Source organism: Hydra viridissima, unplaced genomic scaffold (assembly GCF_058129835.1).
Source record: "Hydra viridissima isolate aposymbiotic clone 2 unplaced genomic scaffold, HvirCarnegie_v1 scaffold_8, whole genome shotgun sequence".
In the NCBI taxonomy this organism is placed as follows: Eukaryota; Metazoa; Cnidaria; class Hydrozoa; order Anthoathecata; family Hydridae; genus Hydra; species Hydra viridissima.
In genome coordinates this window covers 13,516,710-13,539,840 of record NW_028324307.1, presented here as the reverse complement: position 1 = coordinate 13,539,840, position 23,131 = coordinate 13,516,710, and the positions used below count along the sequence as shown (strand labels likewise).

The 23,131-nt window shown below is 28.6% G+C and overlaps 1 protein-coding gene and 1 pseudogene across 1 annotated transcript in view; one reads left to right on the top strand and one right to left on the bottom strand.

Moving 5' to 3' along the window:
* Positions 1–16,606, top strand: part of LOC149885217 (uncharacterized) — a 72,811-nt gene extending 56,205 nt beyond the window's left edge. The window contains exons 81-108 of the mRNA XM_090094653.1: positions 73–216; positions 589–732; positions 1,103–1,246; positions 1,645–1,788; positions 1,934–2,056; positions 2,173–2,298; positions 2,382–2,504; positions 5,829–5,972; positions 6,100–6,222; positions 6,611–6,754; positions 6,912–7,034; positions 7,353–7,469; positions 8,232–8,360; positions 8,524–8,605; positions 8,893–9,089; positions 9,191–9,310; positions 10,378–10,503; positions 10,631–10,762; positions 10,847–11,107; positions 11,187–11,309; positions 11,477–11,602; positions 11,703–11,834; positions 12,934–13,065; positions 14,743–14,880; positions 15,105–15,278; positions 15,502–15,630; positions 15,719–15,988; positions 16,201–16,606. Of these exons, the coding sequence (XP_089950779.1) occupies positions 73–216; positions 589–732; positions 1,103–1,246; positions 1,645–1,788; positions 1,934–2,056; positions 2,173–2,298; positions 2,382–2,504; positions 5,829–5,972; positions 6,100–6,222; positions 6,611–6,754; positions 6,912–7,034; positions 7,353–7,469; positions 8,232–8,360; positions 8,524–8,605; positions 8,893–9,089; positions 9,191–9,310; positions 10,378–10,503; positions 10,631–10,762; positions 10,847–11,107; positions 11,187–11,309; positions 11,477–11,602; positions 11,703–11,834; positions 12,934–13,065; positions 14,743–14,880; positions 15,105–15,278; positions 15,502–15,630; positions 15,719–15,988; positions 16,201–16,256 (3,926 nt within the window). The 3' untranslated portion in view covers positions 16,257–16,606. The remainder of the gene's footprint in view (positions 1–72; positions 217–588; positions 733–1,102; positions 1,247–1,644; positions 1,789–1,933; positions 2,057–2,172; positions 2,299–2,381; positions 2,505–5,828; positions 5,973–6,099; positions 6,223–6,610; positions 6,755–6,911; positions 7,035–7,352; positions 7,470–8,231; positions 8,361–8,523; positions 8,606–8,892; positions 9,090–9,190; positions 9,311–10,377; positions 10,504–10,630; positions 10,763–10,846; positions 11,108–11,186; positions 11,310–11,476; positions 11,603–11,702; positions 11,835–12,933; positions 13,066–14,742; positions 14,881–15,104; positions 15,279–15,501; positions 15,631–15,718; positions 15,989–16,200) is intronic.
* Positions 4,133–5,529, bottom strand: LOC149885218 (uncharacterized; annotated as a pseudogene).
* Positions 16,607–23,131: the final 6,525 nt, after the last annotated feature.

Here is a 23,131-nt window from a genome sequence, read left to right as displayed (position 1 = left end):
ATATATGAGATAATACTGTATCAATGATAATTCAATGCTTCATTCTTTCCAATATTGCAGAGCTGTTTTTAGATATTGATGAATGTCTTATCAGAAGTGAAGGTACAAATTGCACAAGCTCTTCTTCTTGTAAAAACATTATTGGAAGTTTTGTTTGTCAATGCTTACCTGGGTATTCTCAAGTTGGTGATTTAAGCAACAGAACTGTCTGCATTGGTAATATTTTTTTCTACTACTTTTTATTTCTTATCTGAAACATTTTCTTGTCTTTTGATAAAGATAGTAATAAGTTGCACCTAATATTTGTATCTTTAACGTTTACATTGTTTTCTAATTGTGTAAACTTTCATTTGGTAATTAATGTTCTAGATTTTAGAAAGTTTAGTGCATAGTTTTAAAAAATTGGACAATCTTTTAAATGATAAAATTTAAGCTAATGTTTTCTTTGCATGTTACAGCTTAATGTTTAATTGCCTTTAATGCCAGATTTTTTTGTTTTTTAAAAAGTTGCAAATATTTAACATTAAGACACTGTATCAATGATAATTCAATGCTTTGTTTTTTTCAATATTCCAGAGTTGTGTTTAGATACTGATGAATGCCAATTGAAAAGTGAGGGTACAAACTGCACAAGCTCCTCTTCTTGTAAAAACACTATTGGAAGTTTTGTTTGTCAATGCTTACCAGGGTATTCTCAAGTTGGCAATTTGAGCAACAGAACTGTCTGCGTTGGTAATATTTTTTTCTTCTACTTTTTATTTCTTATCTAAAACTTTTTCTTGTCTTTTGATAAAGACAATATTTGGTTGCACCTAATATTTGTATCTTTAACGTTTACATTGTTTTCTAATTTTGTAAACTTTCATTTGGTAATTAATGTTCTAACTTTTAGAAAGTTTATTGTATAGTTTTAAAAATCGGACAACCTTTTAAATTATTAAACTTAAGTTAATACTTTTGTTGCATGTTACTGCTTAACTTTTATTTGCTTTTAACACCAGATTTTTTTGTTTTTTAAAAAGTTGCAGATATTGAACATTATGATAAGTATTGATGATAATTCAATGCTTTGTTTTTTTCAATATTCCAGAGTTGTGTTTAGATATTGATGAATGCCAATTGAAAAGTGAGGGTACAAACTGCACAAGTTCCTCTTCTTGTAAAAACATTAATGGAAGTTTTGTTTGCCAATGCTTACCCGGTTATTCTCAAGTTGGCGATTTGAGCAACAGAACTGTCTGCGTTGGTAAATACTTTGTATCTTTGTTTTTACATGTTTTAATTACAGTTGTGTTTTGTGTTTGTGAGTTTTGTTTCGATTCAAAAAAGTCAGTGAGAACTCAATTTATATCCAAACACTTTGGCTTCATTTATAAAAAGTAAGGCATGAATAAAATGTTTTTGAAAGTAAGGGGCTAAATAGAAGGTTTTTTTTTTTTTAAATATAATCAGTATCCTTTGAAAATTATGCTAAAACATTAAATGTCCTAGGGAATTGTTATTTATTTTTACTTATAGCAATTTTTCACTTCTTTCTTCACGTCTTTTTCCATTAAAATGTTTTTCTTGAAGTTATATTTTGCATTTTTTCTGTTGTTAACAAGAATTTAATCATTTTCTTCAATGTTATAGAATTTTGTTTAGATATTGATGAATGTCAACTGAAAAGTCAAGGTACAAACTGCACAAGTTCCTCTACTTGTAAAAATACAAATGGAAGTTTTGTTTGTGAATGCTTGCCTGGTTACTCTCAGTCTGGCTTACTAAGCACTGAAACAGTTTGCGTTGGTATGTTAGTATGTTTCTACTTTTATATTAATGGCAATTTAATCTTTTATCTTCTATTTTATCTTCTGCACTTAATCTTGGTTTTTCTGCACTCAAGTTTGTATGAATGCATTATGATGTTGCATTAAATTTTTTCACTTTTCAGATATAAATGAATGTCTATCAACATGTAATTGGAGTCTTAGCAAATGTTTCAACACTAATGGTAGTTACATGTGTTCTTGTGAGACTGGTTATCAGTTAAATGAAAATAAGACCAGCTGTGTGGGTATGTGATATTTTCTTGATAGACCATTATATTGTTTTGTATTTAGAATGTTTAAAATGACAATATGACTTTGTTTACCACATTCTTTTTATGCTCTATATTTGAACACTTATTAGATGTTGACGAGTGTAAAACTGAATGTAATTATGGAAACAATCAATGCATAAACACAGTTGGCAGCTACTCATGTGCATGTCCAAATGGTTTTCAACTTGCTGGATCTGGTTCTACCAAATGTGTTGGTAAGTAGTTGTTTAATATATTTATATTTTTTTGAATTTTAATGTTTAAGTTCTATTTTTCATGTGATGTGTTTCTACTTTAGATGTGGATGAATGTAGTTACACATGCAATTGGCCGAATAATAACTGTAGAAATCTGAATGGAAGCTACATTTGTTCATGCACAAATGGTTTTGAACTAAATGCTTCCAAAACAGGATGTATTGGTAACTTACTTTAAGTTGTTTTGTTATATATGTTTTAGGGCATATTTTAGACACATCATAATAGATATATAGGGCCATTTCATATAATCCATAATATTTTAATAATATTCATTATTTCATATAATCCATAATATTTTAGACACATGATAGATATGGATGCTGGCAGAAAGTTTCATTTGCAAGATTAGCTATTTAAGTTTATTTTTAGTCTGATATCAATGAAAAAGATTCCTTTAAGACATTGATGCATATATGTGCGAAGTCTTGGTTTTAATGTATAAGATACAAGTCTAGATATAGATATGTGTGAGAAGGTGCATTATGTGCTTCTTTTTTTCTCCTGTAAATTTATGTTGTACTGTACTGCAGAAAGTTTAAGCTTCACAAGCTAGATGAACTCTGTTATTTTTTTATATTTTGATATCAATGAAAATATTAGATTAGATTTTAGATATTTAAGAGTGGACTTAATTTGGTTTTAATTTAAAATATTTATGAATCTTGTTGTAGACATAGTTAATAGACTTAACTGGTTTGGAAACTCCATAAAATCTATTGCTTAACCTTTTGACACAAAAATAGAGCATAAATGAAGTGTGACAGTGCACACAAACTTTTTAACGGCGGTTATTGCTAAGTAATATTGCAAACAGATTATTCCTTTATTTCACAGATTATCTGTAGTTATTATTCATAAGTGATTTTTTTTTGTATATCATTGATCAGTGTTGATCAATATATGATTGATCAGTGTTTATGAAGATAATATGCCATGTGCTAATTGTAGTATAACGAGCTGTGGAACATCAAGAAGAACAAAGGGGGTAGAAATTTTCAAGCTTCCTCATTCAAATCCTGCAGATCCTGCTCATCAAAATTGGCAATCTGTACATTACTTAATTGTATTATGAAGATTTAGACAATGGTTTAAAACTTTTGCCTAAGTTAACTAATGAGCACATACACATAAACTCTTACTCTGCTATGACTGTAAAACTGGCTACTCAAATTTTAAGTCAAACCTTAGCATCTGTTTTGAAAACCTTTGGAACTGAGGAACATAAAAAGACAACTAGTTTTTGTGAAAAAATGGACATATTTTTTGATTATGTTAACAGTAGATCTCTTGAAGAACATAAAATTGATATAAAACCTTTCCTTCAAAAATACACAGACCAAAATGATTTATCATTTAATTTCCTTTTAAATGATTTTTTGGATTATTTTAAAGATCTATAGTTGAAAGAGTAGACAATACTTCTAGTTGTCAATACTCTTATGAGGCTAAAGCCAAAATGTTTATTTCACATCAGACTCATGAAGGCTTAATAATGACATGTAACTCAATTGTGGAAGTTACAAGGTTTCTGTTAGCAGAGGGTATGTACTTACTAATAGATTTTGTCAAGATTCATTATAGAAATATTTCAGTGCTCAAAGACAAATAGGGCAACATTCAGATAACCCTGATGCTAAACAGTTTGGATACAATTCTAATGCAATACGCATCAAAAGAAGTGTTTCGCTTAACACTGGAAATACAAGAGGCTCTTATATTAAAAAATAGTCTTGGATAAATGTGTCTGAAGATCTTATGCCAAAAAGAAAGAGAAAAAAAACATGATTTACTAAATACTTATATTATAACAACTATTTGTATTCAAAACTTTTATAAAACTATATATATATTTGTCTTTAAGTTTATATGATTGTTTCATATTAGCACGTAATCCTTTTTTAGATAGTTCTCCTGTTTTTTTTTATTGCTTTGTGTTTATTAACAATGTCTTTGACAAATGAATAACTTCGAACTCTAAAATATAATCTCAGTATTGAACACAAAGTAGACTTTTGTATATCTTTTTCAATCTTTAAATCACAGCTTTCAAGAATAACCCTGTAATATTCATCTATATCTTGATCATATAATGTTTTTTCTGTCAAGAAATCTATGTCTATGCTTTTAGTTAATTTTGACTGTTCTGTATATAAACAAAATGCTTTTTCTGCTATAACTAATATTTGCTCAAACTCAATTGTTATACCAGTGAGTCCTCCACGGCTGAGAGCATTGATAAGTTTTTGGTCTGGAATACTTTTTGTTTCAGATTGGCAGCTTTTTAATATTGATATTGCTTGTTGTATAGCAGTGTCATTATTTGTTCGAAAACTTTGGAGTTTTTTTTTTAATTTGTGGATACAGTAACCTCCTAGATATTGCAAGCCATACTTTTCCCTTTCACATATTGTTTGTCTACTGTTTTTTTATCACTGACACTAGATATATTAGCCCTATAATAAGATGCTATGCTGTCAGCAAGTTTGCTTAATAATAATGTATCTTCATATTAAGCATCACAATTAAAAATTTGCCTACTGTTAATTACTATTCTGCCAAAATAATCAGCATAAAACTCATTCAAACTTTTTAGAGAAATTTTTCTACAAGTTTCAATTATTCTATCAAACTGAATCTCATCTTTTATCTGGTCAATCTGAAGTTTTTTAACAACTTCAATTATTTTATCACCATAAATTGAGCTTTCTATAATCTTGCAAGACACTTTTTTTAGTAGTGAGAACAAAATCTCGGTGTTAAAATCTGGATTATTAGCAGATTCATCAATAATATTGTTGGGGTGCTTTTTAGAGATATGCAATTTCAGCCCTCCTTTACTTCTAAAAACTTTAACACATACATTATATGTGAAGGATCCAGGGCTAAGCTTAAAACAGTTTTTAGTAAGATATATGTTTAAAAAGCAAAATATAATCAATCACTCAATTCCTTATCTTTCGCTTAACTTGATCACTAATAAAAAAAACCTAAAAACAAATGTTTGTTTATGCTACGTAAATGATTTACATAAACATTTTTCACTTTATCTAACTAGGAAAAAGTACTAACATCTTTGACAATAGCTTCAGTATAATTTTGAAGCTCAGTATCTTTTTCAAAACTTTCCAATAGCATTGTAAGGTCACTATTACAAAAATAGTCATCGTCTTCTTTCTCTGCAGCCATAGTAAATTTTTGTGCTGTGCACCGTCAATGTCACATGATCACAGCGTTCACCTTAATGAGTTTTTTTTTACGCAAAACACCGAGTTTCCAAACCAGTTAAGTCTATAAACTATGTTGTAGATGAATGTGAATATGTGTATTAATTGCCTTATTATTCCTTTGAAATTATGTTGTACTGCACTTGCTTTTACTTTAAACTACTTTGTGTTTATATGTTTGGTTGTGAATAAGTTTTATTTTCTTTTTACTATCCATTTATTTATTGTTGGTTCATAAAATAATTTCTTTTTTATATACAGATGTTGATGAATGTAAGATTAAAAGTACCGGCACAAATTGCTCTTCTGCTTCTGTCTGTAATAATACTGTTGGCAGTTTTGTATGCAGTTGTTTGCCTGGTTATACTCCGAAGGGCTCACTCAGCACAAGTACTACATGCAACGGTATGTGTTTAGTTTTTTATAAAAACTATTAGAAAGGTAATTTGATGATTTCACTAAAAGTTTTGGCATGTAATTTTTTTTATTACTTCTTACTTTGATGTTCTATCACATGGTGTTTTTTTTCTAGATATTAATGAATGTAGGTACACATGCAACTGGCCTAACAGCAAGTGTACAAATCTTGTTGGAAGCTATGCTTGCTCATGTCAAGATGGTTTTAAACTAGATGATACAAAAACAGGATGCATTGGTATCTTTACTTCAGTTGTTTTTTTAATGCATGAATGTGCATTTAATAATGTAGTTATGTACAGCTAGATGTTTGAAAAGATTTTTAATTTTACATGCTAATTTTTAGTTTATTATAAACAAATCCATTAAACAGGTTTTTACACACAGCTAAATGTTTTTTTAGAGTTTTTTTATTTTACAGTTTCACTTTCAAAAAACGTTAATTTTAAATTTTACTTTGTTACTTTGGTTTCAAAAAATAAAAACAATCACTTAAGCATTGATATGATATTTAATTGGATATAGCAATTGATTGTTTGGTTTGAAATTGATAAAAGCCAAATTATAAGTGTGAATTTGTTTATTTTATTGGTTTTTTAATTATTGGTTATATCATCTTTGATCAGACTTTGATGAATGTGAGAATAAAAGTGATGGCACAAATTGCTCTTCTGCTTCTGTCTGCACTAATACTGTTGGCAGTTTTGTGTGCAGTTGTCTGCCCGGTTATACACAAATGAGCTCACTCAGTAAAAACACTGTCTGCAACGGTATCTGTTTTACATTTATTTATAAAACTTTTATAGAAAAAAATTTTCGAAAAAACTTTTTAGTTATGATATTTATTTAACCTTTCTTCTCTTTATAACTTAAAAATCAACATTAATCTTCAAACTTTGTTTTGATTCTTTTTTGTTTAATATTTAGATATTGATGAATGTAAGTACACTTGTAACTGGCCGTATAATAAATGCAAAAACCTCAATGGAAGCTATGAATGTGCTTGTGATAGTGGCTTCAAGTTAAATGCTAATGGAACTGAATGCAATGGTAAAGTGTCGACTCATTTTTTAAGCTTTTGTTTGTTTATTTATTTATTTTTCACTATTCTGACATTTAAAAAATAGTGTTTTGCAATCAAAGTTGAATTTCTTACATTTTAAAAACTTAAATGAATTAGATGACTTCTAAGACTTTTATGAAAATCAAGGCTACATATAATGTCATTTTAAAAAAATGGTTAGTCTAAGTAGTAATAATACATTGAACAAAAGTTTAATATCAAATTTTGAAGTTTTCCATTTCTTTAAATCAATCAATCAAGGTATTTTCTATATTAATTTGTTCATAAACTTGGGAACAATTTAGATATTGATGAGTGTGCTACTACTTGTAACTGGCAATACAGTATATGCAATAATACAATAGGAAGTTACAGCTGCTTGTGTGAGGCTGGGCTGCAGTTAAATGGAACAAGTTGTGTTGGTAAGTTGTAAAACAAAAGAAATGCAAAAGCTTTAAAAGGTGTTTTTAGTTTTTGTAGCTCATGATTCTTTTTCCTCTTTTAAAAAAAATGTTAAAAAAAATTGTTAGTTGAGTTTTTCTTTTCTGTTAATGTATTTGGCTTAGTGATCAGACAGTAATGACTGTTTTAAGCATAGAGTTACTTTACAAGTGCACAAAGTATCCTTTGAGTTTTTTTACAATATTAAAAGTTGTTGCTATTTTTTGTATTAAGTTTTAATAAGTATGTAAAAGTATGTTTCTAAGAATGCTGTTACTGAAAATGTTGAAAATATTGACATTTTATAGTTTGATTAGAGTTCATTCAGGGTGGTATTAGGGCTGTGTAGGTCTGAGACTGGCAAATGCTCATTCAATTGGCCCTTAGTTAAAAAGTTAAAGGCTGTTGAGGCCTATTTTCCTCAATGAAAGTTAATTACAATTATGCAGTTTCTTCAAAGTTTTGAACTCTGCTGTGAGCATAAGATTGATCAATAGAACCTTGTAATATTTTTTTTCCAACTCCTCTCCTACCCCATTACCCCAATAAATTTTATTCTATAATTAGTAATATGTAGAACTTCAGTGAAGTTTATCATATGAGTTTTAGATTAGAAAATAAGTTTGTTATTACTGTTTGTTAACACTTTCTTATTAAGTTTATTCTATAATTAGTAATATGTAGAATTTCAGTGCCATTTATTATGTAAATTTTAAATTTGAAAATCAGTCTGTTGCATTTAGATATTGATGAGTGTGTTGTAAACAAAGCTTGCAACTGGACTTATGGTGTTTGCAACAATACCTTCCGCAGTTTTGATTGCTCTTGCAGCGGAGATTGGGTTTTGAGTGAAACTAATAACAGCTGTTCTGGTATATTTTTATTTTATTTTTTTGTTTTATTTTATTTTTTTATTTAAGTTTATTTTTTTTCTGGTATTTGATTCTTACTTTTTATAATTTTTGAATATATAAGGGTCAAGTGTTTAAATGTATTTTTTGAAGAACAACTTTAAACGTGAATTTTGTTTTTTAGGTCCTCCACCTTTGGGTATAACTTCAACATCTTTTGTAATTGCTTTACTGCCATTTGAAGATGTAGATGAAAAAGAAATAAAGTATATAATAAAAAATATTTTGTTTTATTGACTTTTAAATAGACAATTATACTTTTATTAATGTATGATAAGAAAAATATTCCTTAACTTTTTTGTCACAAACAAGTTCAGTAGTTTTTCACTCCATATCTGTTGTTTTCATCCATCAAATGTGGAATCATATTTACTGCATCTGAATTTCAGCTAGAGGATAGCCAGCTAGAGGATATTGATTGTATAAATGGAAAAAAAAATAAAAAGATGTGGAAGGTAGAAGGAAATCTAAGTTCTAAAAATATTTTTTTTAGTGTTATTTATGTCATTCTTCAAAAATTGCTCAACTTAATACGCCCTACAAAAGCACCAAATGAATATACTAAAGAAGATATAGATAATCATGTTGATGGTTGTTATCGAGTTGGTCAAGTTACTCCAAAAGAAAAAAATTTCAAGATTGGTGGATCAAGTTCAAAATCTAATCGCAAACGCAGGGATGCAGAAATCTGTAACTATAATTCACATTATTGGTTTTCTGTTTTTAACAACAAGTTTGATTTTAGTGTCACAAGCTGCTCTTTGATATTTGTTTATTTTCATTATCTTAAGACGATAATTTTGCTTTGGCTGAAGGGGAGACTTATACCTCATTTCTTCAAGCCGTCACTACTAATGGTAGTGTCTTGAGCTCACCTTACTATCCACCTATAGTTACAGTTGATCCTGGTTGTAAGTTTATTTATTTTGTGATCATTTTTGTATTGTTTAAATTTTATTTTTCAAGATATTCATACCTAAAAAATCTATTTAAGCAATGTGTCACATTCACTACATCACTCAATTGAGATAAATGTAAACATATTATTTCAAGATGCTTTATTATGAAAAGTGACAAATGTGAAAATCAGGTGTGAAAATTTCTTCAATAAGCTTTAACATTCAGGGCCACTGGTTTGAATTCTCGACAACAGTTTTTACTTCATTGAAAATATTGAATCTTATGCCAACAAAACAATTTATACAAAATGTCTGTTAGAAGAAGCTTCTAGTAAGCATGCTTTCTCCAAAATAGTTTGACTGGTTTACATTGTTGAATTTGATGCCTTAACCCAACTGCTGTGTTCTCATTTGTATCATTGGATTGGGCACTCTTCTAATATAGCATTAAACCTTATGACAGGAATTGGTTGTCTTTTTTAAACATATTGCCAGGCTTACATAAAACCAAATGCGCTGTTTAAAATGTCTCCAGTTTAGTGAATGAAAAGACAAGTTTTAAGAATCAATTAAAAGCAAAGTTCCACAGTTAAGCATTATTAGATCTAAGTCATTTGAGAATCATTTGTAAAAAATGCAGTTTGAGAAAAAATGTTTTTCTTAATTGTTTGAAAGAGTGTTTGCTGAAAATATAAAAGTGTTATATCATTTATGTATATCAGCCTGTCTTTACTAATTGTTGTATTTGCATTTTGTTTTGTTAACATATTATTCAACTTTTTAAAGAAAATTATTTGTAAAATGTAACTTGAAATAATGTTTATCTTAATTAATAAATATGATATTATTTGTGTATATCAACAGTATTCATTATATTGTCATATTTACATTTTATATTATTAGCAATGTTTGTATAAATTACATTCTTAATTTTATCAGCAAAAGAATGGAGAGTTTGCTAAAAATTTAAATAAATGCAACAACATTTGTGTATATCAACACTGTGTTTGTTATATTGCTGTCTTTGCATTTTTTTTTTTTAAAGTTATTAATATTAATGTTATTTTTTATTTTATCAGCTCTATGTGGTGCTCTCTCATGTTTTTCATACAAAAACCAAAAGTGTCAAGTGGTCAACTCCACTTATGCAAAATGCTTTTGTAAAAATGGTTACATTTCTTTTGATAACTTGTTCACTTGTGAAGGTAAGACGTTTACTTTTGTTGCTTATCAATCTCCATTTTTTCTTTAACTTATTTACATTAAAACTTTTTTTACAAAAAGTTTTTCATGAAGTTATAAATTTAAAGTATTTTATTTCTTTTTCTTAAGATATTAATGACTGTGCGCTAGGAACTGACAACTGCAATTGGTTGAACAGCAAATGCATTAATACAGAAGGTGGTTTCCAATGCTCCTGCAATGATGGATGGAAACTAGGTGATGATCAGAAGAGTTGTGTGGGTGGGTTGTTATCTCTATTAGTCATTAATTTTTTCATGATTTAAAAAAGGATTGTTTATGCATTACTTTTTGGAAATGTTTTAGATATAAATGAATGTGAAAACTACTGTAAAAATGCCACCTGCATCAATAGCAATGGAACATTTGAGTGTCAGTGTCCGACAGGCTCTTTTTATAATGCAGCTGCTGATTTGTGTCAAGATTATGATGAATGTAAGACTAACATGCACATGTGCGATCCTGTGAGAGGAGTTTGTCAAAATGAGAATGTCCTTCAAAGTAATCGAACATACAATTGCTCTTGTCCTTCTGGCTGGGACTTATCTGCAAATAACATCTGCATAGGTGAGTGGATAAAATAGATTGTTTCTTTCCACTTTTTTTTTTTGAAATCATTTCTTATAAAAAAAGTTATTATATTAAGACGTCAATGAATGCTCAAAGTGGTGCAAAGGAGATAGTGAGCACTGCAAAAACACTGAAGGCTCATATGATTGTATTTGTATGGCTGGCTTTGAATATAATACAAATACACATAGTTGTGAAGGTGAGTTTCTCTTTTTCTATCTGCAAAATTAATCTATGCACTGTTAATCAGTGGATATCATGACAAATTACAAATAATTTTTTAATTCACTATTCAATTGCTATAATTATTACATAGTACTGCTACTTATAACATTATTGTTATTGTTACTAAGTTTCACTTTACAGAGGTTAACCTATGTTCTTTGGAATCTGTTTGTCCGATGAATTCTAACTGCTCAATGGTAAGCCCTGGTCAGTTTGATTGCTTGTGTAAAGAAGGTTACATCATGAATCACCTTTTTCTTTGTGAAGGTAATTATTTTTTAAACTCATTGAATATTTATTCAATGACAAAACATTATGCTATTGATAATATAGTTTCTTTTGATAACATACATTTTCTTCATTTTAGAAATTGATGAATGTAAAAGTTTGTTACCATACCCTTGCACTAAGCCCCATGAATTGTGTGTTAACAATGTCGGCCCTGGATTTACGTGCAGTTGCCAACCAGGGTACCAAAGAGTAGGATCTGTTTGTAAAGGTAATTTGTTGTATAAGTTCAAATATTTATAGAGTTTTTTTGAAATTCAAGTGTTTTTTGAGTTTTTATACGTAGTATGCACCTCATGCTTGGGGATAATGTCACTACCTGGACTAGAGCATGTTTTAGCAACTCAACATTTGGGTGTCAAAAAGAGAAAACCATAGTCTCTAACACAGACCACAATTAGTAGCATAAAGGGTTTAAATGTGCGCTGCTTGATGTCCTTTTATCTATTGAATCGAAACTTTTTTGAGCCACTCTTGAGTCTGTTATGTCTAATTGCTTGTTAAAGTCTTTTTTCCTTACCTAAAGGTACTGTAGCTTTTTTGAAATTTATTAGAGGCTTTTTTAACAAACTAAAAACCTTTAACAGCTAGATGCGACATGCCTAGAGAGCCTTAAGAACTACTATTTTTAAAGTATCAAAAAATTTTAATTTTAAAAAAGTAACATCCATTAAAAACTAATGCAAGGTTTTCCAAAGCATTGGAGTGATATACTTTGGTATGAGTTTTAACTTTGACCTCATCAGAGGTGACCTCATCATTTGTCATCACTCTGACCTCATCACTCCCTACAAAACTATAACAGATGTTAGATGGTGAGCTCTCAACACCTGGAACCAGTACTGCTGCGTTTCGTTGCAACATACCAAACACTTTATTGTTCAGTTTATTGAACAATTTCTTTACAGTTAAAACTTTATTGTCAGTAAGCAGAGTTCATTTCCTGTGATGAGGTTCTTTATATCCTCAGTAGTTTTTGGTCAACACCAGCATTCACTGTCCTGAATGCTTTTGGCATTCTTACAATGCAAGGATGACCAATTTTAAGACTGTTGATTATTCCACCTTTATCCTCAAAGAGTAGTACTATACACATAATTACAAGTAACTCTGATGTGTTGCATGGCTCAAAAGAAATTGCTTCCTTCTATGTTTTATTTCTATGGACTATCTACAATAATATGATTTTCAATTGCCACTAAGGCAAAGTGAATAGTTTCAATTGTTCATGAATATGTTGCAAAAACATTTTTGGTTACTATGTGGAATACATAAAGTAATAATTTTTTTAATTTTTTTTTTCATGTTAGCTTTTGATGAATGTGCTGCATATGCAAATGTTTCAACATGTCCATCTGGTGAAAGATGTATTGGTGTTGAAACAGGTTTTGAATGCTTATGCGCTGCTGGTTACGCTAAAAATGATATTGGTCAATGTGAAGGTACTTTGTTGTTACTTATGCATACATGCCTATGCATTTGTTTTGTGTATATGCACATATTTGTCATATATGTATATATGTTTTTAAATTTAAGCCTGCTAAATACAGTTCCATGATTTTCCAACAGTACAGGAATGCCCATTAAAGATGGGCATTTCAAGAATGTCATAATAAGAAATTTTGTCTTATTGAATCAGGGGGTGACTTAACAAAATAAAGGCTAAAATTATGATGAATACTGATTAAAACAGGGTAAAATTGACTTTAAAATATTGTTGTGTAGCAATCAATAATTCTGTTGTAAACAGAAAGTTGGAATTTTCATTTTAAAAGTTTATGTTTCAGAGGGTAAAACTTTAAAAACAGTTTTATAAAGAAATAAATCTTATTTGTAAAAAAAAATAAAAATCAGCTTTCTACATCCCATGCAAAATATTGATGTTTATATTGCCACCCAAAAACAGTTAAAAATGAGTAAAACATTTTTTTTTTTAGAAACTTTTTCCTTAAAGAATTTATCAAATGTTTTGATGAAACTCTCCTTGTTATATGTCTCATTAGAAAAGCATTCAAGAATTATAAATATATGATAAACTGCTTTAAAAAATATAGTTTACACACACTTTTTCTTATAATATATTTAACAAAACTAAACTTAAACTTTCTTTAAAAGAAAAGAAAAAGGAGGTGCACTTTTACTATTGCTGTTTTCTTTTAGAAAAAATTATTGCAAACCAAAAGTTTTGTACTTATCTAGGTCTTCCAAATTAAAATAAATTTTTTCTAAATATGATCTTAGCGTTTTGTAAAAACAAATGCAATCAAGAAGTTTAAAACTTTTTTTATAAACATATATTTACATTAACAAGTTAAAAAACCTTGTAAAAACACTATGTTAAATGGAGGTCTGTGAAAACAAACTCAATTGCTTTTTCATCAACAAACACAATTTCAACATGTCCATATGTAAAAACAGGAACATCTGATGATCGAAATAGCTGGTCTTTTGATTGCATTTTCTTACTAAATAATAAATCTGATTAATTGCTGATAAATCTTCTGGTTCTTTAGTTAATCCAAAACTACCAACAAGATAAACTGTTTCCTTGATCTAAGATTTTCTTTTAACTTGCAGCTGGTAACACCTTATTCTAGTTTTTTCAAGAATTTTAGTTGCCACTAACTTAATTCAAATACCTATTTCTGGACAGCAGCAGCCTTATTTGGTGATTTAATAGGTTTTAAAAGTTCTACTCTTGACTACAGCATCAAACTGCTGTACATTTCTGCAACTTCAAAAGTTCAACTTTAACTTGATATCAAAGTTTAGTTTTAGAGTATTTTGAAAAGAACTCTATTTACAGATTCATTCACATTAGCAAGTCAAAAACCATGTAAAAGCCATACATAAAAATTCAATGGCTTTTTCATCAACAAGCACAATGTCAACATGTCCATCTGTAAAAACAAGAACGTCTGATGCAAGCAAAGGAAAAAAAATGAAATAGCAATAGCTGGTATTTTAGTTACAGCAAACTTAATTCAAATACCTATTTTTGGACAGCAGTAGCCTTATTTGTAGAAATTGGTAATTTAATAGGTTTTAAAAGTTCTACTCTCGACTCAGTCTGAGCATCAAACTGATTACATACAAATCATGCATGTCTTTGTTTTCAGATGTGGATGAGTGCAAAGTTGAAAATATTTGTCCTGAAAATTCCAAATGTCTAAATCAAAAGAGCAGCTTCTTATGCGAGTGCAATGATGGCTATTACGGAGATAATATGACCAGTTTTTCTTTACAGCGTTGTTATCGTAAGTCAATGAAGTTTTTCCGTCTTTAACATTTTTCTTTAACATTTTTTTTGTCTGTTCTTGAAAATTTTTGTGTGTTCTTGTTCTGCGGAAAGTTCATGTAAAAGGCTTCCTACCAATATATATTTTTCACTGACATTTTATTGTAAGTGGTATTTAGAACGATTATAGTTTTCTGCGATTTTTACTGTTTTTGAAATGTCATATACGTGATGGTAATTTAGAACATAGCTTTTGGAGTTCGTGGGAACAGGTGGGTCCATGCACTCAGTTGTGTAATAGTGATCAGAAACAGGGAAAGATTTTGTTTACGAGAAGGTGTGAGAAATTTGGACCTGAAATCTGTGTCGGAGAACACGAAAAAGAAGAACTTTGCAATTCCGAATATTGCGATAACAGTAATTTATCTGTTCTTTAACTGATAATTTATGAATTAAAAAATATATTTTACCAATATACTTAAGTAAAGAAAATTTGTTACACAGTTTTTTTTTTTTATTTGAAAATTTCAAAGTCGAGTCTTTTTTTTTACTTTGTTTTTTATAATTTATGATTCTGGAAAGATATTTCGGCCTTTTGCTTTTTAAATAAAAAATATTCTTACGCTGTTGTTTTCTTTAGAAATAAAAGTTTTAAAGTCAACTGAGTGTGAAAAGTGGGAAAATATGGATGATGCATCTATCACTTTTGAAGATAGCATTGATGAATGGTTTCACAATCTGCGAATCTGGGTTGGTTGGTATTCAAAAGGTATTTCACTGCTCATTAAAACTATGACGTACTCTGTTTACCTATTGGCTTTTAAAAACTAATTTAATGATTTTTTGAACTGTTACAGCTTCTACTTGTGACGGAAGTATTGATGCTACGCTAATGATGAACGAAAATCTTCAGAAATTGCAAAGTATTATTACAAAGTCGATAGACGTGAAGTTTTCTCTCAAAAAAATCATTGATTGCAACGCTTACGTTAAGAAGAAAGCAGTCTTACTCCAAAAGTATTATGCCGTTCAATCCAGGCTCGTCATGTACACGAGCATAAAGACAGCTTTTATGAAGTTGCAAGCACGGTTGTCTCTTAAACGACATGAGTGCGCACTTGATATTGGTAAGTTTTAAAAATAATTCTGCTCTTACTTTTTATTTATATTGTTGTATCTTTTTTAATCCATCTGCTTTTTTTTCTTCTTTCCAAAAAGTAAATACCTTACATGAACTTATTTATATGAAAACTGCGTTGTTTTCCATTTGATGGTTATATACTGCAGTTATTTGTTGGTTTCTTCGGATTAAATTTTATGCGTCATATGATTTCTCTAGAATTTGCTGACATATATCCAAATTACGTTCCGAGGAATTTGATTGTCTCAAAGTGAGCAACACGTTTCTCCGAATGATCGAATATTTTTTTAAACGACGTGTTTTTTTAAATGACGGTTATTTTTAGGACCATTTTTTTTTTAATGACGCATTTAAATTTGATAGACAAACTGATCTTATGATCAGACTTTTTTGTGATGCAAAATAGATTAAAATTAGATTTCTAAAATTCAATTTGACACAAGAGTTTTCTATTTTTATTAAAAGTTGCCCTTTTTGTGTCTCTTATGCACTCGTTATACATTTTTTTACAGTTTATACTGAAACAAAGTTGGCTGTGATATTTGTATTTTTAGAAATAATTAACTTTTGTGAACTTATAATGAAGAAAACTTCTGCAATCAAATAGTTGTTCTTGTTGATTTCAAGTTTTTAAAATTATAACAACGTCGCCGCTAATCACGTTTCTATCGCCAAAGAAAACTGTAAAAATCGTCGAGAATGACTTTCTTTCTATATTACATAGTTACTATCAGACATTTACTAAAGGACTGTTTGGAGACGAATTTAATACTTAAAATGATCTGGGGAGTTTTTTCGTGGTCGCTGTAAAAATAATTTAGCCCATAGCAACTTATTAAAAAGAAATGTTACTATCATATGAAGACCTTTTTAGAGTGCGTGGCCACAACTTCAAACGGGGTTGCGTAATTTTATTTGAGGGATGTCAAAATTTAAATACTATTAGAGCCTTGATGTCTTGTATTTTATCGATTTGAAGTAATGATTTTAAAAAATTCCTCTAAGTTTTCGGTTGAAAAAGAAAGTTCTTCTACAGTTTTGAAAAAGGTCGCAACATAAAGCGCTGAAACTCGTTTTTTACATTTTGAAAAGTTTAGAAAACTCATGAAACAATTTCTGGAATTTTGGGACAAAATTTTAAGTCTCTTTTTTATGATTTTCTATCAATAGTCACTCTTTCTATCAGCTATCACTCCGAGTAAAGGAAATCCATTTTTAAGGTCTGTAGCATGAGTAGCTTTTGAGATGTTGGGTGTTAAATTTAAAAACGGACAAAAAAAAGTGCGTTTTTTGAAGCGGTGCAAAACTTCAATTGAAATTGGTTGGCAACAATGAAAAAATCCATTATTAAGTTGGAAATTGGATCAATGCTGCTGGTAATCGTCTTGCTTTTTAAAAAACCTCTATTCAAAGATTGGTACTTAAGTGGTCCAAAAGATGCCGTATATGCCAAATCTTCATTCGGATGAATATTATTTCCGCACAATACTATCATTTTTAAGTCGAATATGATGATGATGATGATGATGATGATGATGATGATGATGATGATGATGATGATGATGATGATGATGATGATGATGATGATGATGATGATGATGATGATGATGATGATGATGATGATGATGATGATGATGATGATGATGATGATGATGATGATGATGATAATGATGATGATGATGATGATGATGATGATGATGATGATGATGATGATGATGATGATGATATTATTTGTATTATATTTGATGATGATGATAGAATATTATTTGTATTATTTAAACGTTATGAGTAAAAGAGTGCTTACCATTTCACACTAATAGAACATTTGTTGAGTTTAATTGCGTAACAGAATACTGTAAAACTGTACTATAAAACTATAATACTGTAAAACTGTATACTGTTAAACAATAAAACCCAACAAATGTTCGGTTTAGAGCTTTAGCCCTTTAACGATTAAACCTTGTCCATTCCTAACCAAACTATCCCCAAACCTCGCTCTTTCCTAATCAAGTACTCCCCATGCCATCAAACTTGTTTCCAACCTCGTATACCTTTCCACACAACTCTACAAACCATACCTCCCCTTACCCTTTCCTTCAAACACAACGAAAAACATTGAATAAATAAAATTAAAAAAAAAACGCCGCCCTCACACTATGGTTAACATGCATCTTTAGAAAGGTAATGAGTGAGAGCTCCGAAGAAAAATATAATTTTGTGATTAGCTTGTTAAAAAAAAGATGAACAAAAAGAAAAAAACAAAAACAAAAAAAAATTATCTTAAATTTTTTGCTCATCTGAAATTTTTTTCCGACTCATTTTCCCAGGCTAAATTTTAACTCTGGAATAGGTTTAGGGTGTATACTAACAAATAATAAAGAAAATTTTTTTCAATATTTTTGATGTAATCGCGCATTTTATATAATTGCGTAAAAAAGCTCTCATTGAATTTATCAAAAAACGCGATTTCTCTCGAACGATTGTTAAAGAGTAGCAGTATAGATATTTATCTACTGCAAGTCTTCTTCTACAAAACCTCTGTTAGGTGAGCCTCTTTTGTTGGTGGCACATCAATAAGTTGCATTTTAGTTGTTTTTTGATTAATTGGTGGCGGTGAAAATTCTGGTTGTGCTGATTTAAATTATTTGTTGAGAAACACCTTCTCTTGATCAAAAATGATTATCAGCAGAAGACTGGCAAGAAAAGGGCAAGAAGGCTAAGCTAATATTACTATTATTATTACTATTATCATTATTATTATTATTATTATTATTATTATTATTATTATTATTATTATTATTATTATTATTATTATTATTATTATTATTATTATTATTATTATTATTATTATTATTATTATTATTATTATTATTATTATTATTATTACTAGTATTATTATTATTATTATTGTTATTATTATTATTATTATTATTATTAATATTATTATTATTAATATTATTATTATTATTATTATTATTATTAATATTATTATTATTATTATTATTATTAATATTATTATTATTATTATTATTATTATTATTATTATTATTATTATTATTATTATTATTATTATTATTATTATTATTATTATTATTATTATTATTATTATTATTATTATTATTATTATTATTATTATTATTATTATTATTATTATTATTATTATTATTATTATTAGTATTATTATTATTATTATTAATGTAAAAAGCGAGAAACAAAAGAAAGAAATTCGAAGCGGAAAGAGAGGAAAGATAAAGAAAGACAGTAAGGAGATACGAGAGAGGTAGAGAGAGAGATGGATGGATAACAACAGCAGGGTTAGTAGTGCAGAACTTTAAGAATTACGAAAAGAAGGGCTGATAACAGAGTTTTAGGTTCTACAAAAAATAAGTAGAACGGAGTTTTAATTTTACAAAAGGAGATTAGAAGAAATAGTTGTTATGTAATTTAAGTGAAAAGATTTTTGTTAATGATTAACGGTACATTAAAGGAAATGAATTGTTATTGTTAGAGTTTAAACGAGAAATCTTGTGTGTAAAGAAAAGTAAGCACATTAACATAATGAGTCAGAGTGCTACCATTACACAGAACCAAGAGGCTTCCCCATACACCTAAACCAACTAACCTACAATACCACAAAACCCCAATCCTACTCCCATAATATATGTAAAGAAAGAACTTAGCAGAAAAAAACCCCGCCTCACAATATTAACTATTAAATCAACTTTTTTTGTTCAAAAATAATAAAACTCTTACGTACAATTTATGACGACAGTAACGTTAAATTTTCAAGACCCTAAAAATTATGAACTGTAAGATGTTGTGGGTATAAAATAATTTATATATAGTCCAGCTCATCAAGAGTGTATAGTTAATTATATCTTGTAAATAGAGGAAAAATGCTTGAACCGAATATGTATTATTTATTTGTAAAGACCATTGAAGTATCTTTTGTTTTAAACAATAGAAATTAAATATATTAAAGCCTGCCGGATTCTTCGAAAAGTTTTGATCTCGTCTAACCAGTCACACCAACTTCCGTTTAGTTATTAAAGATGACAGCAATAGAACCAAGTCTTACGCATTTTTTTAATATAGTTTGACATTTCTAAAATTTTAAGAAATAACGCTGATGATGATATAGAAATTGAGATCATTTACTTAAATACTTTAGTACATGTATAATGCCAACTAATTTTGTAGCTACCTAGAGTGAAATGGTTTCATGTCCAGGGAACTACCCCATCTACTATATTGTTGTAGACTTCCAGTTTATGAATATTATAGAATTTTCTATTTTTATGTTTAACAACAGAAATATATACAGTTGAGGATAAATAACTTATACATAAAATGAATGTAAATACAATAAAGAAAAAAGTAATTTGTCACAATTTAAAAGAATTTAGCAAAGCCAGTTATGGCAAACCGCAAAAATAACTAAATATTTAATATTTAATATTAACATAACATTTATATATAACAAGTATTTAATAACAACTATTTAATATTAACATAACATGATTCACCAGCTCACAGTGTGCCCGGAATGTAGGATTTTCGGAAAAAATTCATAAATCCGCTAATAGCTGGCTAGGTTGCTTAGAAAAGGATATCATATCCAATTCATAATGAAATATGTTTGACTATTACTAATTTCAAGAAATCCATAATGAAATGTATTTGAGTTCATAATAATTTAATATTAAACACAAATATTAACAGATAATAGTCTTATTGATTTTATATGGTCACAGAAAACATTCTTGAATTATCATTTTTTCTTCAGTAAATACGTTGTTCACGTCTCTTTTACACCCTCTTGTGGTCTAAATTTCCAATTCGGTCACTAGTTTATTTTGTTTCAACTTTGAATATTTTTCTTTACATGTCTTTCAAACTACTTTAGAGTTTTCTTGATGTTATCTTTTTCATCTTCTAAAATTTGATTATATCTCACTTTGATTGTTTTTAAAATTAGCTTTGATTTTTCCAATGAACTTAATTTGATGTTCAAGGTTAATAAAATTTCTTCTAATTCTCCTTTTTTTATTAATAACATTTTATCGCATGTAATCAACAGGTATTCCTGAATCGTCCGTGAAAGTTGATTTTCATAATTACGCAACCTCGAATACGAACAAATAAAATTCAAATTTAAATTACTAAATTTCCGGGCATAACCGGACTGTGTAATTTTTACACATAAAAATAGAAAGTCTACTTTGTATGAAACATTTGAGTTTATTTGCGGCCTCCAACGGCCTTTTTTTTCCTGTTACTTTTGTTTTTAATAAAATTAATATACTTTCATATATTTTAGAATTTTTTTTAGGTATAAACAAAACTGCACAAAACAAATGTTTAAACTTCAATTTTTATTTGAAGTAATTCATAAATTAAAGTTTATTTACAGACCAGGATAGAAAATTTTTTTTAAATTCATGGAGTCGATTTTGATGTATAGCATTTCAAAGTTATTGTTAAAAAATAGTATTGGTACAATTTTAACACAAACATTTTGTGTCAACTTTTTCTTCAACTTCAAACAGCTATAAAAACAAAATGCTTTGATGAATTTATAAACTTTTTTTTTGCACTGACCTACATATGTACTGCACAACATAAATTTACTATTTAAAGTGAAAAAATAAAAGGTCAGAAAAATAATTTTTTCATGTCTGGGCACTCTGTGCAGCTGTATATAAACTAAACTTTATTTTACAAAAACTAATGGGTTGTTATGTACCTATAATGACAAATGAAATAATGTATGAAAAACGAAAACATGAAATATCTGGCCGCATTTTGCAAGATAATTATAAATTTGAATAACTTTTTAAAAGGTTTTGCTTTATTAAATGAATTATAAAAAAATCCCATTAGAAAATACACCTACTAAAAAAATAATGCATAGTGGAATATATACTATGGAGCTTATAGAGTCGAGACAAAAAATGGCGACATATCGGAAAAAATACTAAAATAATACACAAAATTAAGGTTGGTGAATGAAGGAGTTGAATGAAATCAGATTTTGACAAAAAATTTTATTCAAGCTTTTTTTATATTTCGCTGTACTTTTTTTAGTCATTTTAAATTTATCCTTACAGTTCTATTTTATCATTGACAGTCTTTGTTTACACGAAAAAAGTTCCCAAATTCACAAATGTTCATCTTGAAAAAATGATGAAAATCTGTTCGTGCCGACAACTAATTTCCTTTACTTCGGTGTAATTTGTTTAGTAATTTGTCAACGCGTGAAGTAATCACTTTATTCTGAAAGTCTTCTTTAACAAATGCTATAAAAGTTTAAAATAATACCACGTGATCAAAGTTTCTGTTTTAAAATTGTGGGCTGCCATTTTAATAGATTTTTTTGTTGACGAGTGAAAATTTAGAGTTTGTCGGAAACTCGCATGGCTCGCTGAATTCTGCGGCCTCTTTGATGTAAAACAATAAGCTGCACGTCCATCTCTTATACGTCTATGGTAAAAACGTACAAGTCTTTTGGCTAAGTATTATAGTGGAAAGTAAATAATGAACAAAGCAATGAAGATTGAATTTTAGTCCTCCATATTGGTAACCTCAACGTATTATAGATGTTGGTACTTGAGGCAGAAAAGCTTAGATGTATAAGGTAATATTATGTGAACATAGGCTGTATTACGATCTGGTACATATACGTCATTTAGGCGTAAAAAACTTTTTCATCTTCGCGAACTTTTAATGTTTTTATCTACGCGAGTCTTTAATTTACTCTGGTCAACTGTCCGAAAATATTTTTACTACTTCTAATCTTAGGGCTCATGCTATTTATTTCATGAGGCATTCACAGCTCGATCTTGACTATTGTATGCAAATACAAAACAAAAAAAAATATTAAAAAAGTATAAAACATGTAAAAAAAAAAAAAACAATTCAAATGCAGGTTGTTTCTTTTTCATTAAAAAAAAAAAAAGTAAAATGAAAAATATAAAATATAGAAAAAGGATAAAAGTTATTGAAAAGTTTTAAAAAAGTTTAATGATTGTAAAATCTCATCAACATGATTGCTGTTTTATTTTCTACCCTTGTATCTTTTTCCTTTTCTTCTTACTTTTTGCATTGGCAGGCACTTGGGTTTTAAATT